This window comes from Rutilus rutilus, assembly GCF_951802725.1.
Source record: "Rutilus rutilus genome assembly, chromosome: 19".
In the NCBI taxonomy this organism is placed as follows: domain Eukaryota; kingdom Metazoa; phylum Chordata; class Actinopteri; order Cypriniformes; family Leuciscidae; genus Rutilus; species Rutilus rutilus.
Window position 1 is genome coordinate 15,887,013 of NC_140232.1, and position 18,133 is coordinate 15,905,145.

The 18,133-nt window shown below is 38.1% G+C and overlaps 1 protein-coding gene across 3 annotated transcripts in view; it reads right to left on the reverse strand.

The window, feature by feature from the left end:
- The window catches only part of ncor2 (nuclear receptor corepressor 2), a 110,365-nt gene that overhangs the window by 24,485 nt on the left and 67,747 nt on the right, over positions 1 to 18,133 (reverse strand). For 2 of the 3 annotated variants that reach the window (XM_084389875.1, XM_084389874.1), the window contains exons 9-19: positions 17,257 to 17,323; positions 16,835 to 17,007; positions 16,627 to 16,717; positions 15,713 to 15,891; positions 14,757 to 14,811; positions 14,524 to 14,622; positions 10,777 to 10,916; positions 8,125 to 8,282; positions 5,607 to 5,669; positions 415 to 557; positions 180 to 318 (exon numbers count right to left, since the gene is read on the reverse strand). In XM_084389875.1, coding sequence (XP_084246001.1) covers positions 180 to 318; positions 415 to 557; positions 5,607 to 5,669; positions 8,125 to 8,282; positions 10,777 to 10,916; positions 14,524 to 14,622; positions 14,757 to 14,811; positions 15,713 to 15,891; positions 16,627 to 16,717; positions 16,835 to 17,007; positions 17,257 to 17,323 — 1,307 coding nt within the window. Of the gene's footprint in view, positions 1 to 179; positions 319 to 414; positions 558 to 5,606; positions 5,670 to 8,124; positions 8,283 to 10,776; positions 10,917 to 14,523; positions 14,623 to 14,756; positions 14,812 to 15,712; positions 15,892 to 16,268; positions 16,284 to 16,626; positions 16,718 to 16,834; positions 17,008 to 17,256; positions 17,324 to 18,133 lie in introns of all 3 variants that reach the window. The other variant, XM_084389873.1, reaches the window with a different exon arrangement.

The following is an 18,133-nucleotide window of genomic DNA, read 5'->3' on the forward strand; positions in this document are numbered from 1 at the left end:
GATAAAAAATTACTGAACTGCTAATTTGTTTCTCAGATGTTACCACTGAGTTTCATTACTTCCATTAAACAGTCAGTGAGTAATGTGCAACAAATGACTCTTTGAATGGAAATGAATCATTTTAAAAGTTACTGCATGATGTGGTAGTGTGAGTCTCAAGTGTTTGTGTGTGTACGCACCCTCTCCATCCTCCTGAGCTTCTTCTTCATTGCCGCTGACTCCCGATCCCTCCATCTCCTCTTCCTCTGCAGCAGATGGAGCGCTGGCCTCCTCGTTCTGAAGAGCTTTACCTTTACGCCTGGCTTTACGCTCTCTCTCCTACAAAAAAACCCACAACATGAAACCAATACTACTGACAATTATAAATAATTAATCCCACGCTCTCTAGGAAGCGTGTCTGTAAAAGAAACTGACCGATTTTATTTTATGCTGTTGCAGAATCTCATCCAGTTTCTGTCTCTTCTTGTAGTTGAAGTAGAAGTTCTTGCACTGAGAGACGGTTTTGGAGCCCACCATCTTGGCAATGGCAGACCAGTTTCGACCATACTGGAGCAGACCTATGGAGTGAAAGTAAGGGAAGGAACATTCTCACTTTACTAATGCAAAAAAAGGAAGCAGAGCTATGAATGATAGGCCTATCATCATAGTTATTTCTTTCCATGAGAAACCGTGTCACTAAATGCATGACGCAAACTAAAACATTTCTCATTTTATTGATACATAGAACAGGAAATGAGGAGGAGAAAAAAAGGGGAATGAGACCTGGTGAGGGAGACCAGTATACATTGTATACAGTTTTCAATGGATTTTAAACATTTCAGTTTTCTTTTTTGTGAATTTTGAGTAAAACTGTGTAAAATAACTGGCAAATTTAGTAATTAAACTACAGTTCAAAAGACTGTGATCAGAAAGAAATGAATACTTTTATTATGCAAAGATGCATTAAATTGATCTAAATTGACAGTAAAGGCATTTATAATGTTTCAAATATTTAAAAAATAAGAAATATTTCTTGTGCACCAAAGCAACATATTAGAATGATTTCTGAAGGATCAAATGGCACTGAAGACTGAAGTAATGGCTGCTGAAAAATCAAGCTTTGCCATCAAAGGAATAAATGACATTTTAAAATATGTTCAAATAGAAAATGTAGCCTTGGTTATCATAAGAAACTTCTTTCAAAAACATTTTTAAAACAATCTTACTGACCCCAATCTTTTGAACAGCAGTGTATGTGTGTAGGTCTCACTTATTTTCCCCTACCTGGTGTCCCACTAAGTCTTATTCACTCAAAATAGGGCAGCACCAAGGCTGTTACAGTTTAAATAAGATTTATATTACACACTGCGGAACAGACAATATCTTTCAACACTAACAAACAAAATCCTTGTGTGCCAGTTACGGAAGCCTCAAGCGTTCCCATCCGGCCAGCCTTGCGTCGTCATTAAGGAAAACCTCAATAAAAGGTCAAAGATCATTTGCTGCAGCTTGCTGTCTGAAGAAGGAAAGTGGGGCAGCAACCAGACATGAACTGTTCTCAATCATTTAACACCACGCTAACGCTCAGCAGACACCAGCCAAGTCGTAGTGTGCTGTTTAGCTTCACATTAGGAACCTATCTTGTCCAGTCTAAATAGTTGCTTTGATTTATATCGCTAGTGACCACAATAAAGCACTGCTGCCCTCCACATCAAAGCTACAATTTAGCTTGGACAGGGAGAGAGAGAAAATGAGATGGAGAGATAAAATGAAGAGTGTAGGTGCATTGAGCTCAATAAAAAAAATGCCCTTGGTAACAAACAAATAAACAAAGCAAAGCAAGACATCACTTGAAGTCTGATTTGTTATCCTCACCATCTCTGATCCTTGTTTCTATCTCTGTTTATTCCTCAAACTTCCAGTTGTTTGTCAGAAACACAGGCACATCCTAATCTATGTAACATGGCAAACACCCACTGACAGTGCAAAGACTGTTTAAATAAAGCCTGCTTAGCAATTCTTACACACACAATCACCCAGAAGTACTTTTACATGGCAGGTCAAAAGTCAAGGAAACTCTTTTATTGCCCAATCCAACAAATGGCAAAGTTGCAGTTAAATCCAGTGAAAGCCCAATCAACTTCCTGAAATGCAGTTTTCATCCATCTTTAATTTCAAAGCACTGGATTTTTTATTCACTACACAATCCAGACCTCCAAATATAAGAGTACTCCAATAAGACTATGCTGTCCAATCAGCTTTGGTAATTCAAGAGCATGTGCCAATGCTGCATCCAATCAAAATCCTCAGCACTGGTCCACTGTGGATCATCCAATCAGGGAGTTGCATAAAGAAAATATGCGGTCCACTGGTCCACTCTTCTCTATCGCTCCATCTGTCTTTTCATTTCACCCACATGATCTCCATAGAAATGCACAGCAGAGGCTCTTGGAGCTCCAGCACAGCGTGAGGAAGAGCAAGAATTAAGAGAGAGAAAAAGGGAGTGGTGTTTGGGAGGGAAATGAGCTCCCCATTCCTCCTCTGATAGTTGTGCTGTCGTTTCTCTGATTCTCTCTAAATGCAGCAGCTCTTCTCTTTTTCCTCTCTCTCTCGCTTTCTCTCTCTGTCTATTTATCAAACTCACATGCTTTCTCTCGCCAGCCCTCTCTCTTTCTGTCTCAAGGCCACAGTTTTTTTCCACTTCTCTTCACTGGCTGCCGCTTGGCTGGACTTTAACAGCAAAGTGAAGCTGAGATGCAGTGACTCCACCTCCCTAATGCCCGTCCTCCCTCCCTCCCTCTCTCCCTCCCACCCTCCCTCCACAACCTCATTTGATCTCTTCTATCATTCTGTCTCTTCTACGCTCTCTAATGCATATTATCTGCGCCAAAACGCTTCTACGCTCTCTAATGCATATTATCTGCGCCAAACGCATCTACGCTCAAACACTAAAGCAAACAGACAATAAGACCAATAGATTGTGTCAGGAATAGAGAGAAAGGGATAGAGATGTGAGAGGTTTGATGTTGATATCATGAGAAAGCAGAGGGAAAGCAATTCCTCCTAACTGACCTGCTTTTCTTCTTCAATGTGACCTCTACACACAGTCCTTAACAACAGTGTGTGTGTGAGAGAGAGAGAGAGAGAGAGAGAGAGAGAGAAACAGGGAGGCTTGCCAAATCCTCTAATTCGTGCCAACCCACAATTCAGCCACTTCCTTTCTCTCTGTACTCCAACAACCGAATCCAACCACTCACTCAAAGCTACAGAAAGAAGGAAACTAAAAAACAGAAAAAAGACAGATAGAAAGACAGTAAGAGACAGATAAAAAGAAAGACAGAGATATAAATAAAGAGAGAGAGAAAGACAGACAAAGAGAGAAGACAGAAATAATATATATATATATATATATAAAGAGAGAGAGAGAGAGAGAAAGAAAGGAAGACTAACAGAGACAGAATGAAAGACAATCAGAATGACAGTGACCGACAGACAAGAAACACAAACAGAGGTAAAGACAGACATGAATAAAGACAGAGAGAGAAAGAGAGAGACAAATAAACATAGAAAGGAAAACAGAAAAATAGGGCCGGACGGATGAAAGAAAGAAAGAAAGAAAGAAAGAAAGAAAGAAAGAAAGAAAGAAAGAAAGAAAGAAAGAAAGAAAGAAAGAAAGAAAGAAAGAAAGAAAGAAGTTGTCAGTCCTCTTCTGAGAGCTGAATCCTGTTCTGTTCACACTGACTTATTTACAGGAGTGACAACTGGAGCAACTCATTCCTGTTTATATTAAGTAAAAAACACAAGTAGAATGTCACGTTTGTTTACTACAGATAAGATGATGTTTATATCCATACACAGTACATACATCAGTCTGCAGCTACTGTCTCTAAAGAAAAGCATCTAAAAAAAGACACATGAGGAGAGCTGTGTGCAGTAGCTTTAGGTTATATACATATATACATCCTACAATGAAGTGCCCTCACAGCCACATTCACACTTACTTCCCCTTATTTACTCAGAGACGTGCACACAAGCGAGGCCACCCTGCCTTTAAAAGGCCGTGCCAGCGTGCATTAGTCACAGAGAAGAGCTGCTCTCTCTCTCTGTGCAGGAATGTAGCGAGACAGCCAGGTGCCATTAACATATATTACTGTTGTCTCTCTCTTTCTCACTTTAAAAATGATCACGGATAAACACATTAGCACAGAGAGCTGTAAGCTGCTTTATAAAGGACAGACGGGGTATCTGACTGGCATTAAAAGGGTCAAGGGATGAGGGGTGGCAGGATATTTGGAGACAGACTAGAAGATGAAGCGGGTACACTGACGTTAAAAACAACAGCAACACTCTGGTGGGAAAGACTGAGGTATAGGCTTTGCTTTGACGGTGTTAAAGAGAGACATGTTAATGATTGTGACTATGACACTATGTTAATGAGAGACATCCATTTATAATAAAAATGCAAAAAAAATGAATGAATGAATAAATAAATTATTATGTAAATTAATAAGTAAATAAAAATAGGGTTCTTACACCAAAATAATGTATTTAAATATTTAAAAGAACAACTAAATACATAAAGAAATTAATTAGTAAATAATTAAAAGAATAAACATGGTTCTTGCACAAAATCATTTAAATATATGAATGAATCAATTAATAATAATACATAAATCAAGGAATGAATGAATGAGTAAATTAATAAAAATAATATTTAATTTAATTAAATAAATAGGGTTCTTGCTTTAAAAACATTTAAATGTTTATAAATGAAGGACAGAGCGCTCTTCAAAAAAAATAAAAAAAGTGAATATCTATAAAATGTAAATCAGATTCAGATTCTACATTACATAAATTAATACTTGTTGGCATGAAGGCAAGGACAAGTTCTTGTGATTGTAAACAACAAATCTGATTTGGCTCAGGGGACTTTATCATTAATGAAGTGTTATTAAGTTACAGATCTTGTAAGCCAGAGCAGCGTAAGGCAGGAGGCCCGATGGATCAGATATGTGCCGGTGCCAGAGAAACACAGAGCCGTTAACAGAGTGACGTGGAAGTAGCTCATCTGAAGTAGGTCAGCGGAGCGGCCGTTTAACACACTAACAGTCTACATTACAGTCCAAACACGAACAAGAGAAGATTAGACCTTTGCTCTTTACTCAGGCTTTCTGTCCTTTTCCCTCAAATACAATCCCTCATGAAGACGTTTCAAGGTCCAGTAACGAAGCTGTTTGTTAAACCATGAGTAAATGAAAGCAGCAGATCTGAACAACCAGCTGTCATGTAAAGACACAGTACCCACATTTAGACACATTATTATGTGTATCACTGAGTGGATGTGTGTGAAATGAGGCCAAGGGCACAGCGTGTGATTTAATGCTCATGTAAATGTTTGTGGAGTTGCTAGGCTGAGTGTTACATGTCTTATCAGGCAGAGTTACATCTAGTTAATTTGACACAGGGAAATCCTAACCGTCAACATCCTATGAAGACAAACAGAAAGCCCATTATGACCTTTTCTAACTTAATTGAATGTGCACAAATGGATCCATCCAGTGGGCAAGTTGTATATTCAATAAACACATTGGTGACAAAATACACAAACACACAAAATAAGTACTGACCTTTCTTTGCCGTCTCCATCTCCTCTTCAGTCCAGCGAGAGCTTTCGTTCATCTCCAGGTTTGCTGAAATACAAAGAAGAAAAGGTCTTTATTAGGCAAGTCAGCAACCATCTTGGTAACAACCTGAGCAGCTATTTTCTGATTTCTAATTTCTAAGTGCAGGTACCATCTAATTAAATGAGTAGAGATTAAAAACTACAAAACGGTTTCTTATGTTTCGATAATATATTTCAATCAACAACATTTAACAAATCTGAAAAAATTAAAAAATAAATAAAGAATTCAAACTCGAGGTGAAGCGACCTATTGAAATGACTCAAGCTCTTGTGATGGACATTAGTAAAGGCCAAGGGCTGGCACAGGCCATGTTTAGATCCTCACGCTGAAGTATAGGGCACCTTTTTAATATTTTTGCGAAAGTTCAAGAACACTCTTCAGGGTTCGTACACTTTTTCCAAGGTCAAATTCAAGCACTTTTCAAGCACTTTCCAGGTCCATTTTAAAGCTTTTTCCAGCACCTTACACTACCGTAAATTACATACCAATACATAGTTAAAATTATTATTTAGTGTTTTTATCACATCAAAAGAGATAAACAGCCAAATGTTTCATAATAGCAGAGGGCTGCACGATATTGAAGAAAAATGAGATATGCGATAACTCATTAAATAATGCGATATTCAATATGCGATACGATAATGCTTAAAGTGTGTCAAATTAAATTAAATTATCTTTAAAATTATATAACCTACACATACGTTTTTCACATTCTTTTTGTGATAAGAAAATATCCCTACAACTTCAAGACAGTGAACATCAGTGTTCTGTAGCATAAGAAGTGTTATTTTAACATCACTGGGGTTTAGGGGTTCAGGTTATCCTACATTAGGTTTATTTAACAACAGAAACTGATTAATCAAATGTAAAAATAAACACTGCTTAGTTTTCACTGCATGAATTAAATATACTGATTCTTATTAAAGCTACAAAAGTTAGCCTATTCAGCCAAAAGCAGTGAGCATTTTCTTTGTCTTTTGTTCATGACCCCAGTTATTGCAAGCCGTTGCGATATGCAGTTATGCATATTGTAATATATACATTTGCAATATTTCGATATATTGTGCAGCCCTAATATTTAAGCCAATCACAAGTTTTATTCTTCAAAATGTATCACTAAGTATATAGCCTAAAACATATGAATAATATACTTTTCATTATATTAATGTCCAAATATTGCTTACCAGATAATGTGATAGGCTGTAAAACTGAATTAATTAAAAATATGAAGACTTAGGATTTGAACAGAAATATTTGACAGGCCTTCCCGTTTTGGGACACATTCTTGATATAGACAAGGTTTGAACAATATCTGAGTGCACAGGCACCTGCCTGATAAATGTATTTCCTTGCCAAGATGTCTTGGGCCAAGACACAACGTTAGCTAATAACGTTACATTTACTGGAATAGAGCAGTGTAAATATTGCATAGGGCTATCCTACAGTAACAGTATACTACTTATGACACTGACTTATTTCAGTTCAGCAATCAACGACTGTTGTTATGCACTGGGCTAACGTTTGCAGGTTAATTTGCACATTACAGTTCTGTAATTTTAGCGATGTTCACTGCATATTCCACAAATGAACGTGACATAACGGACATGGCATGCAATACTTACATTACATTATCACACCACGTACTTTCAGTCACTAATGGCCCTTTCAGATAGGACGCGGACTGCGCTGCGCTATGAAATGAAACCAATAGGCCTATATTTCAATGGCTTGCGCCGTGCAACTCGGACCAAAGCGGGGCTCAACCTATTTTTTACAGTCTATGGGCTCAACGAGCTCACGCGCACGCCGCCGTCAAAGTTTAAAATAGTTCAACTGTTGCCGCTGCGTGGCCAATAAAAACGGTGCATCCAAACAACCGCAGAAATCAAAATTAAAACTCCGCCTACTTTTGCTCTGGCCAGCGTAACGCAAATCAATCTGTATCTGATTCTGAAGGGCTACATTTTTTTTTCTCCATTTAATAAAGAACTATTTCGTCAGAAAGATATTTCTTGTGAAAGAAATACAGTTACAAATTCAAGCATTTTCAAGCATTTTATCCAAAATTCAAGCACTTTTCAAACCTTGAAAACACAACATCAAAATTCAAGCACTTTCAAGGATTTCAAGCACCCGTACGAACCCTGACTCTTAGCTAAGCTAGATGAAGCCACTGATCTCTAAAAAAGTGAGGGGACAGATGTTTTCTACTCAAAAATCGAAGTATCTGTACAGAATTTCATTATTAGGATCATTATTGTTCTGTTAATATTGCTGTTAAAATGTCCTCGCAATTTGGGGGAAATGGAAAAGTGAAGTTATAAAACTAAAATGGGACCATGTTGTACAATAAAAGGTCGTGCACGGTTAATTTGCAGAGAACAAAACAAAGAACTCATTTGAACACGTGACCTCAGAGACCCACTGAAAGTGTCAACGGTATGTGAGTGTGTTTGCTAACCTAGCTCACTGCTGAGAGGTGAAGTGTTCTCTTCCTGCTCGTTGGTCATAGAGCGGGTGACTCGTCCTTTCCGGTGTCCGCGGCTGTTTGCGGTGCGACGGCCTTTAACGGCTACAGGAGGCTCTTTCTCCTCCCCGTCCTCACCAGAGGTGTCATCTCTGCAAGAACACACAAAAAAAATAATCATTATCAAAGTCACATCCTACATTTTGCTGATGCAGTAATCACATTGTTCATTTCATAATCTGCTTATTGATTTCCCCCCGAAATTGAATAAATATATTAAATATAAAAAATATATATACATAACATAATATATACGGGGTTCAACATTAAGCCTTGTTGTGTGCTCGGTCATTCACTTGTTCAAGTAAAAAAGGAAATGTAATTTATTTGAAAGCAATATTCTCATCAGTGTTCTATCAGCTCTTACTTAAATCAGCATATTTGTTATATTTGCCCAATTAAATTGATTTCCAAGGCATTTTTTTACTTTATAAAGAGCAATATTCCCTAACATTAAATGTATGCGTCACCGATTCATTGAAATGGCTGATTCATTCAAGAATGAAAAAAAAAAAAAACCTGTCTTTAAGAATGGGTCAATCATTGACTCGCCCGCTTCGTTAAAAAACACTGAATCATTCCATAGATCTTATTCACAGCAGCGCCATCTTTGATTTTTAATGGGAATGAAAGCGAGGCTGTGAGGGACAGACATGCAACTCTTCAACTTGTTCTGCTCATAAAACACTGGAAAAATATCTTTCCAAGAAATTTCAGTTGACAAAGAACTCCCGACAATATAAGCTGTGGAAAACTGTAAGTAATCTACAGCTTTTTACAGTGGATGCCATTGGAAACACGGCAAGTCTATCCCTCACGGCCTCACTTTCATACCTGTCATGGCGCTGCTCTCAATAAGGTCTATAACGCAGCACTGCTGTGTGTTGCTCGGACTAGTGTCTAAAATGTAAGTTACTTAATATTAACCACTTGTTTATTGAAATGGCATTTGCAATCGTGCGGATATTCTGGAAAACAGCACTCTTAATTGTGAAGTTGCTTATAAATATAACTATATTATGTTATACATATCAATTTTTTTACCGCAGTATGTTTCTATAAGCTACTGTGAGTTTCCTTGCGTGTGCTGTCGAGCTCACTTGTTTTGATTTCTCCAAACAGGCTGCGTGAGCCTCAACTGGCTTGACCATGTCCACTTTCTATCTCCATTTACACTAAATGCAATAAAATCAGAATCATTCTCGCTGAAAATTTTGTGGTGCTTCCCTAGTTTTTTTTAATAAGGCACCTTGAGTCAGAGCCGATAGCCTCATGGGCAGTGCTCCGACATATAGTGCAACTTCACCTCCGGAGACCGATTCCCGGCTCGAGGTCCTTTGCCGATCCCATACCTCTCTCTCTGTACCCCGTGCTTTTCTTTCTAATCTCAACCCTTTCCTATCCAATAAAGCCATAATAAAAAGGCCAAAAATTATGAATTAATAAATAATAAATCATTTGCAGTTATGGGTCTCAGTCCAAATTCTGAGCACCCCCAATAGAAAAATTACACACATACCTGCAAACATACGAACAAACACACTATGCAAATTTTTTCTCTCTAGCAAGTTCATCCCACCTTCAGGAAGTGGTTGTGGGATGAGCAGACCCTCATTTATCTTACCTGCACATTATCCATCTTGCAGATACAGTACTAAATATAGGAGCAGCAGCTGTGCCCGCAGGTTGAGAATCATGGGGGAAAAGTCAGAGAAAGGCACAGACTCGGCTTAATGTACTCCTTTAATGTATAGCTGGCGTCCTGCGGTGCATACTGAGGGCTGTGTATTCGGGCCAGTGCTAATGTGCTCTAATCACACCCTACAGCACTGCTGACTACACAGGTTTAGTTTAGAATAATACACGGTTACCTGTACTTCCCTGGTGTATTTTAATATAGGTTGTGCACCTGTGAATGAACTAGCATTCAGAAACAGCTTATAAAATTAGGCTGAAATGATACAGAACCTGCATCTGTACATAGCCATTGTTCTGTGGAAACTAGAATGCTGTGTTACCAAAAGTACCAGTCGATTACATTGTTACTATTAATCAAACAACTCAACCATGAATTTTGAAAAAGACCATGACAAGAAAAAGTAAACCCACTCACTGGTCTTTGTATTATTTATTACTCTAAAACGTATTAAATTTAAACAGATTTTAATATATATATATTTTATATACAATATATTATTATTACTGACAGTTTACTTGATTAATTGAAAAACTTAAATTGAAATTTAAGAAAACTTTTCACTGGTATCTATTGACTACTGAAATTGCTGTATCAAGACCACAGTTGTAACCTAGAGTCTGTGACACGCAAACGCCTCAAAAGAGCTCTGAATCAGAGGACTTTAGCACCAGCGTTGAGTGGCAAGTCAGCAGAATGCTTTTTCCACCTGCTGGTTATGTAACTGTGCCTTCTCTGTTTAAGCTGAATCACAGAGGAAAAACAAGCTGTAAGGCCACAAGTTCAAAGGATTCGATGAGAGAAAACGCAAGGAGAAAAAAAAACCCAGCTGACAGACTGATGTGAGATGAGAGGAAAAGAAAACGAGTAAAAGAGAGAAAGATACTCACTTCATGCCATCCTCTTTTTCCTCTCCTTCTGCTTTTTCCTCCTCGCGTTCTCCCTCCTTCTCTTTTTCTTTCTCTTTCTCTTTTTCTTCTTTCTCCTCCTGGTTGTTGCGGTTCACCTGTTGCTGTGTCTGTTGGTTATTCTGTAAGCACAGCCAATCAAAACACAGCAAATTAAAAATAAAAAAAAGCATAAAAAACATTGCTTCCTCTCAAAAAACCTAAAAACATAACTCTCCTATTTGCAGGCATACATGAACATAACATCCTGATTATATAGAATATGTCCATTCAAGCTCAACTTTATCTAAGATGCCCAAAAAGCTGTCTAGAACCAGGACGTCCTTTATAAGCACAGTGAGGAAAAAACACCCAGAGGAAGTGGTGGCCCTATCACCCAGGTCTCACGTCTATGTATCTGGGTTTTCCTTCACATAAGAATTCCATTTTGAGTTATGAGGCCCAATAAACCATCTATTTTTGTCAGGAGAGAATATGCTCCACTATGGCTAGTGCGAAAGGGAAAAATGGATGACAGAAGGATGAAGGGGGAGGGGACAGAGACAGAATCTGAGGGGACCGAGGACAGAGAGAGATCAATGAGTGATCAAGAGTGCAGGAAATTCAGTGCAAATTCAGTTTTTCCAAGTAAATATAATATATTCCATGTAGGCTCTCAATTAATAATGAAGTCATGAAAACTTCCCCAACTTCCTGTTGGGGTCCTGATTCGCAACATTTTTAATGAACTCCAAGAGTGCATAAAAATGGCAAGACTATTTCGTATCTTAGACTAGCTTATGGTTTTAATATGTATTTAATTATTTCATTATTAGTATATATTTTTCTTAAATACATTTATATATTAATCTTTATCTTAATAATACATATAAATTACATAAAAATACTGACACCAAACTTCTGAAAAGTCTATACATTTTTGTATTTCACATGATGAGTATTGCCACACTATATTATAGTTTCCACATTTTACTTTTAATCTGAATAGACCATTTTGAGCAATATAAGAGATAAAACTGAATGGGCTTTTTCAGTACAATTAGATGTCAAGTCAGTTGCCCACATCCCTCATTACAGTGCTGCATGCACACACACACACTCAGTTATTCATGCACAGTTAAACACACATTTACAGATGCACTCACCCATACTGTAACTTGCTTTCTGTTTTTCTGTCTCCCTTTTGTTCATGCTCTCTCTCACCCATCAGGCTCATCCCGCTATATCCCTCGCTTTCTGTGTTTGTGGCACTGGCTGAGAGCATTTTAATGCGAGCCCATTAAGATCAGGCAATATTTAATGACCTGAGCAGAACTGCTCCGGCAGCAGAAGACCAGTAAAACAAATGTGTTTGGTCTGTGGGCTCATTATTCTATCAGCTTTTATTGAGCCTGCTATTATTGCAGGCAACACACACACAGGGAGAGCTCTCTTTCTAACAATTTCATCTTCTGCTCTCTCTCTCAACCAAAACACAAACATTCACGACGCAACAGTGCCGTGACTCTGTGTGCGTGATCTCTCTCTCACACACGTACAGAAATTAATGAGTGTGTTTTAGATCAGGAGAGAATCACGGCGGACTCCAACAGGGCAGAGAGCTGGATAATTACCTCATGTGGCTTGAGCTCACTTTGAGGTGTGCGCCTGTGATATTTTTAATAACGATTCATTTTTAATAACGCAAACTCATTAAAAAGACGAGCGAAATTCACACTGCCACTATAAACACTATAATCATGACAAGAGGTCAACCGATTCATCGGTTTTGCCGATATATATCGGTACCGATAGTTGATTGGTGGAACTATCGTTATCGGTAAAAATCCACACCGATAGTTTTTCCGGGTTGCATCCGTTGCTGGAGCGGCTGAGAAGAGTGTGCTGTCATTACACAGTATCAGAGCGCTGAGAAGAGACTGCTGGCATTATACAGAATGAGAGCGGCCTCTAGAGGACAAATAAAAACTATCACTGGCGACTCGTGTTGTTTATTGTAACACGTGAGGCTGAACGCAGCACGGAGAGAACACACTGCACGGAGAGCGCTGACACTTCAATGCACATCTAAAACACTGACAGCGAAATGGTATGAATACAGAACACTCCAGTCCATGCTGCCATATCATTATAAAGTAATTCATTTGTTGACTAGATGCTGCATTAGCAGAGAAAGAACAGAAGTATGTTTGCCGTCGAGGCTGTGAGGACTCAGTACCTCAAGCGGTTAAAACAATGTGACAAAAACACACGCAAACCTGACCCAAATGTTTTATGTTGCAATTGTTACCATCTGTTTGCATTAGTTTATATCCAGCTAGCCACTTTTATGCATTCATTAGCTGGGGAAGTTGCATATTTAAAGCTAGTAACTTTAAGCATATTTAAACATATCACAACATTGATATGTTCATTCAGCCGACACAAACAAAAATTGTTTAAATATTTTTTTTATTAAATAATTTTTTTATCACTGCAATACATTGTTATTTTGATTAGATAATCATCAAGTGTTCTAATATAGAAGCAAATTAAGTGAGAGACTATACATGGTAATATTAATTTATGTAATTTTAATGCTCTGGCCTTTGCAGATATTTAAAGATGTCCATCTCTAAGCATAGCATACTCTTTAGATTTATATGAAATGGTTTACAACACTTTACAATAAGATTATATTTTTAGCATTAACGAAGGATAATACATGTTGTAGTATTGTTCATTATTAGTTTGTTAATTTCAACATTTACTAATACATTTTAAATTGAGTTTTAATTTTAATTGTATCTGTTAACCTTAGTTAATGTACTATGAACTAACATGAATGATCAAGGTACAATTGTATTGCTCAGATAATAATACATGCAGTAAAAATGTATATTGCATAATGCAAATAGTTCATGAAAGCTAGCTAATACATCCTTGTTATCAAAAGGGACTTGCAAAGTGTTACCTATGAAATTTACGTATGTTTCAAGGTTATAGCTAAAGAAACCTGTAATATTTTAATGTTTAAATTATTTTCTGTAGAATTCGTTCTGTAGAACTTCTCATTTTAATATATTCATTTATATATTTATTTAATTTAGCACATTTTAGTTCAGCACTGTTTTACTTGGAGTGTTATGTTTGTTTTTAATACAGTATTCATTTTAAAAATATCGGTTGACTGATCGGTTATCGGCACTTACGGTCAAACCTAGTTATCGGTATCGGTAAAATCCACTATCGGTCGACCTCTAATCATGACGTTAATGCTGTAAATGAGTGGACAGAACCACAAGCAAATAAACAATGTTTATACTATTTAATATAACATAATGCCATAGACAACATCCTTGAGGTTTTCAGTGCTTATTCTGCGTTCCATTAAATTCGGGAAGTCGTAATTCCAGCTTTCTAATTGGCAATAGCACACCACTTGATGTGGGACCTTTAATTTGAACACATAAACCTGCAGAAGTCTACAATTGATTTTGCAAAGATGCTGGTATATGACGTCATGCAAAATAGCGGTGCTTTAAGCTAAAAAACATATTAATGTTTCAAAGTTGAAACAGTACACAATAATAAACCTCTTTACAATGTATAAAATAATGATCTTCTCTTTTGATAGCCAACCTCAAAAACAAATACTAGCATTGGTGGTTTGCTTCTTTAAACAACTTTGAATGAAACGCAGCATAAAAGTGTCAAAGTGCAGGATGGGAGATGCAGTCTCAAGCTTACCTGGCTCCTGCCTCGGCGACGGTAGTTCCTGCGAACGATGTTCTTATAGTTCTCATTCTTCTTAGTCAGATAGTAGAACAGGACACACTCAGCCACCGTCTGTGAGCAGACACACACAAACACAAGCCTTACTCGTTCTGCTCATACTCTCAGTTCATATTCATGCAGTGCACACAGCCTGCAGTGCAAACAATGAGATGAAGAGGATGGTATTAATAAAGACGCAGGTGTACCTTTCTCTCCAGAAAGGAGGCTATCAGGCCAAAGTTTTTTGGGTGCTGGATAAACCTGCAGTGGGGGAGAGAAAGAGCTGTTATACAGAGCAAACACAACCTTCAAATGCTATATTTAGCCATTTCATTATTTGAATGACTTTCGTGACTAGGTGGATTCGTCTGGTAAAGTTCCTCATCCACTCAGTAAAAGTCATGCTTAAGAACTAGACTAGATCTCTCTCTCACTTCCTTCTGCTGCTGACCTCTGCATTATGACCCAGTGCTTTACAGAGCCCCTCCGCTGCCACATTAAAATCAAATTCGGTGCAGATTGGTAGTGATGCACTGAAGTTAAAATCTATCTGCAGAAATGTCCACATCATGACATCCCTACAATGTCAAGTCAAACTTGAACTATAAGTGGTGTATATGTTGTTGTTTTTATTGCAGAGGTGGTGTAGAGATGTGGTCACATTTACCATTGTTCAGCAAATTTTCAATAAGAATACACAAATTTTCTGGGCAACATTTCCCCACACAGATTTCGCAACTCGCGAATTTGCCATGTTGACTAACAGATTTATTAGTCATACTAATCATATGGGCTACTGTTATAGTGCTTTTATAGCACTTCTTTGTCCTTTTTTAAGCTTTCAAAATGAAGGACAGCTCATGGCCACTAAAACTCTATTGCATGTTTATTTCAGTTGCATGATATTTTCAGTTGGCCCGTAGATGACTGGAGAAGTCCGCTCAAGTAGTTGTGCTTACCTCAGCATCAGCACAGATTTCTTTTTTTTTTTTTTTTTTACTAGCACTGCATCTCGAACAAACATGACCACATGCACAAAAACTGCTGAGCTCTTGAAAGCTCTTGCTGGTCCTACAAACTGATGCATCTTAGTACAGATTTTACAACTCATTCATTCATGCAAAATCAACATGCACATCCACACAATGAGCGCAGAACGTACTTCTCACGAAAAGTGTCCTTCTCCTGTTCGCTCCACATGTTCATGACCTGTCTATCTTTGTAGACCTTCATGGGATCGTCCATCAGCCCGTTCATGTTGATGAACTTTATCCTCTGCTGTTCGGCATCAAACAACATGGGAGGAATGACGGCTAACTGACGCATCTGCTTCTCTGAGTTCTGCAGAAAGAGAAAGAAAGGCGAAGAAAAATAAATATGTAAAAATTTCACAAGCAAAGTCAGAAACAAGCAAATATGTGGACACTGAATCTGTGTCTGAGTTTAGGAAGTAGATCAGCCACAAAACCCTCCTTGTTGTGCAAGAGACCTTGAGTTTTAAAGTCACTTTGACATTTGTGCACTTTCCAGACAGGCACACATACATTTTATTTTCAAGAGTATGCTTATCTGTTGTGTGTAACAGCATTTCCTATAGAATCGTTTGCAGCCCCTGAGTGTATACAATACTGTTTAAGAAACATACATACACTACCGTTCAAAAGTTTGGGGTTGGTAAGATTTTTTTAATGTTTTTGAAAGAAGTCTCTTATGCTCACCAAGGCTGAGGATTCCTGAAAGTTCAAAAGAACAGCATTTATTTGAAATAGAAATCTTTTGTAACATTATAAATGTCTTTACGGTCACTTTTGATCAACTAAATGTGTATTTGGTAAATAAAACTTCTTGTTTTTCTAATTGCCATTCTAAACTTTTGAATGGTATAAGATTTGATTTATTGACTCATATTTCAATAGATATTTTTTAACAAAACGCATCTCATCAAATTCAGACTGCAAGCTAACTGGTGTGTAAAGCTAACTACGGTAAAGTGTAATCTTCAGCTGTGGTGCTGTAGATTTGACACTGAAAAGCAGTGCAGGAAACACTATGTGTTTATCAAAGTTGCACTCCTACCTCTTGCTCTGAAATGCCATCGATGATCTCAGAAACCTCATGTTCGCTGCGGGCCCCTGAGGCCAGACCTCCACCTCGCTGAGCCACTCTACTGTAGAAAAACGCACAAATACAGACGTTAACACATTCCTATCAGCCTGAGCTTATGAAACCACACATGATGACCATGCAAAAGTCTCCAAAGCTCAAGATGCATATGACCACTCACTTCTGCATGCGTTCCTGCATCTCTCTCTGTTTGCGGATCTCAGGAAACTGCTTTTCATAGTACTCCCGCACTTTGCTCTCTTTGGCTCTGCGGCGTGGGTTATTCTCAATGCGCTCGACTTTCTTCTCCCAGGCCTCCATTAGCTGGTCGTAGCGCTGACAGAATTTCTGTTCCTGAGCACACCAGTCAGAATGTAAAGGATGAAAATCAAAATCTAGATAGAGTACACTGCAGTAGAGTCATCAAGAGAGGAAACATTAAAATGAAACTGATTACTGACAGCTAACAGTTCCAATGTAATTTTAACCACCCCATCATTCAATAACTTGACATGATAACTTCAACCACCTCTATGGACAGCTATATGCTGGTTGCCTAATATTCAGGTACAGGGACCTGTGTGTTTGAATGCTTTCACTTACCCACTGCTTCCGAGCATGATTTCTTCTTTTGAAATACAGAATGAGCTTCTTCCTCATTGCCTGATTTCTGTAAAGGGGGAAAGTTAAAACATTAAACTTAACAAAAATGGCCACTTCTAAACTTCTGCTGTAATGCGTCTTATCAATATTTGCATGCACACATCAAGAGAACTTCAAGCCCAAGTTTGCATATCAGTGAGCTTTATGTGATAGAAAGGAACCCTAATCATAAACATTTTGCATACCGGCCCAAGATAAAAGAGCCCTACTCTATGTCCATAGATATGACTTGGGTCCCTCCTTCAATGGCAGAGAGTGAGCTAGTTAGCTAGCAATACAGCTCAGATTAGTAATCAGCATTAATTCTCTCACTCCATACCGATTCATTCCTGGCTGCCAACCTCACACATGACAAAGGTCACGACCATTAATCTACTCTCATCCTGCATTAATGATTGATTCCTACATGAGGGTGTGTGTGTGTTTCAGATCTCTCTCAGACTGCGCATTTGACATGTACTACTGGTGCACTTAGATCTCTTTAAATGGTTGGTTAAAGCATGTACATGTGTGAGTGAGATTAATTGAGTAGCTGCAGAGGTGGCACTGTAAGCTGCTGTACGAGACACACTGGAACCTAGAATGCAGCTCAACGCCTATGATCTACACACACATCACCTCTTACACAAATATTTCTCACTGGTGCTGCTCAGGTCAATAAAGGACTCCTGAGTAAAAAAAAGCTTAAATTGAAAGGTTGAAATATATATTCTCTCTCTTTCTCACGGTCTGAATATGATGAGGCCTAATAACCCAAAACATCAGAAGGATTACAGAAAATTGGAAGTAGGGGATTTGTTAGCCACAATAAATAAGT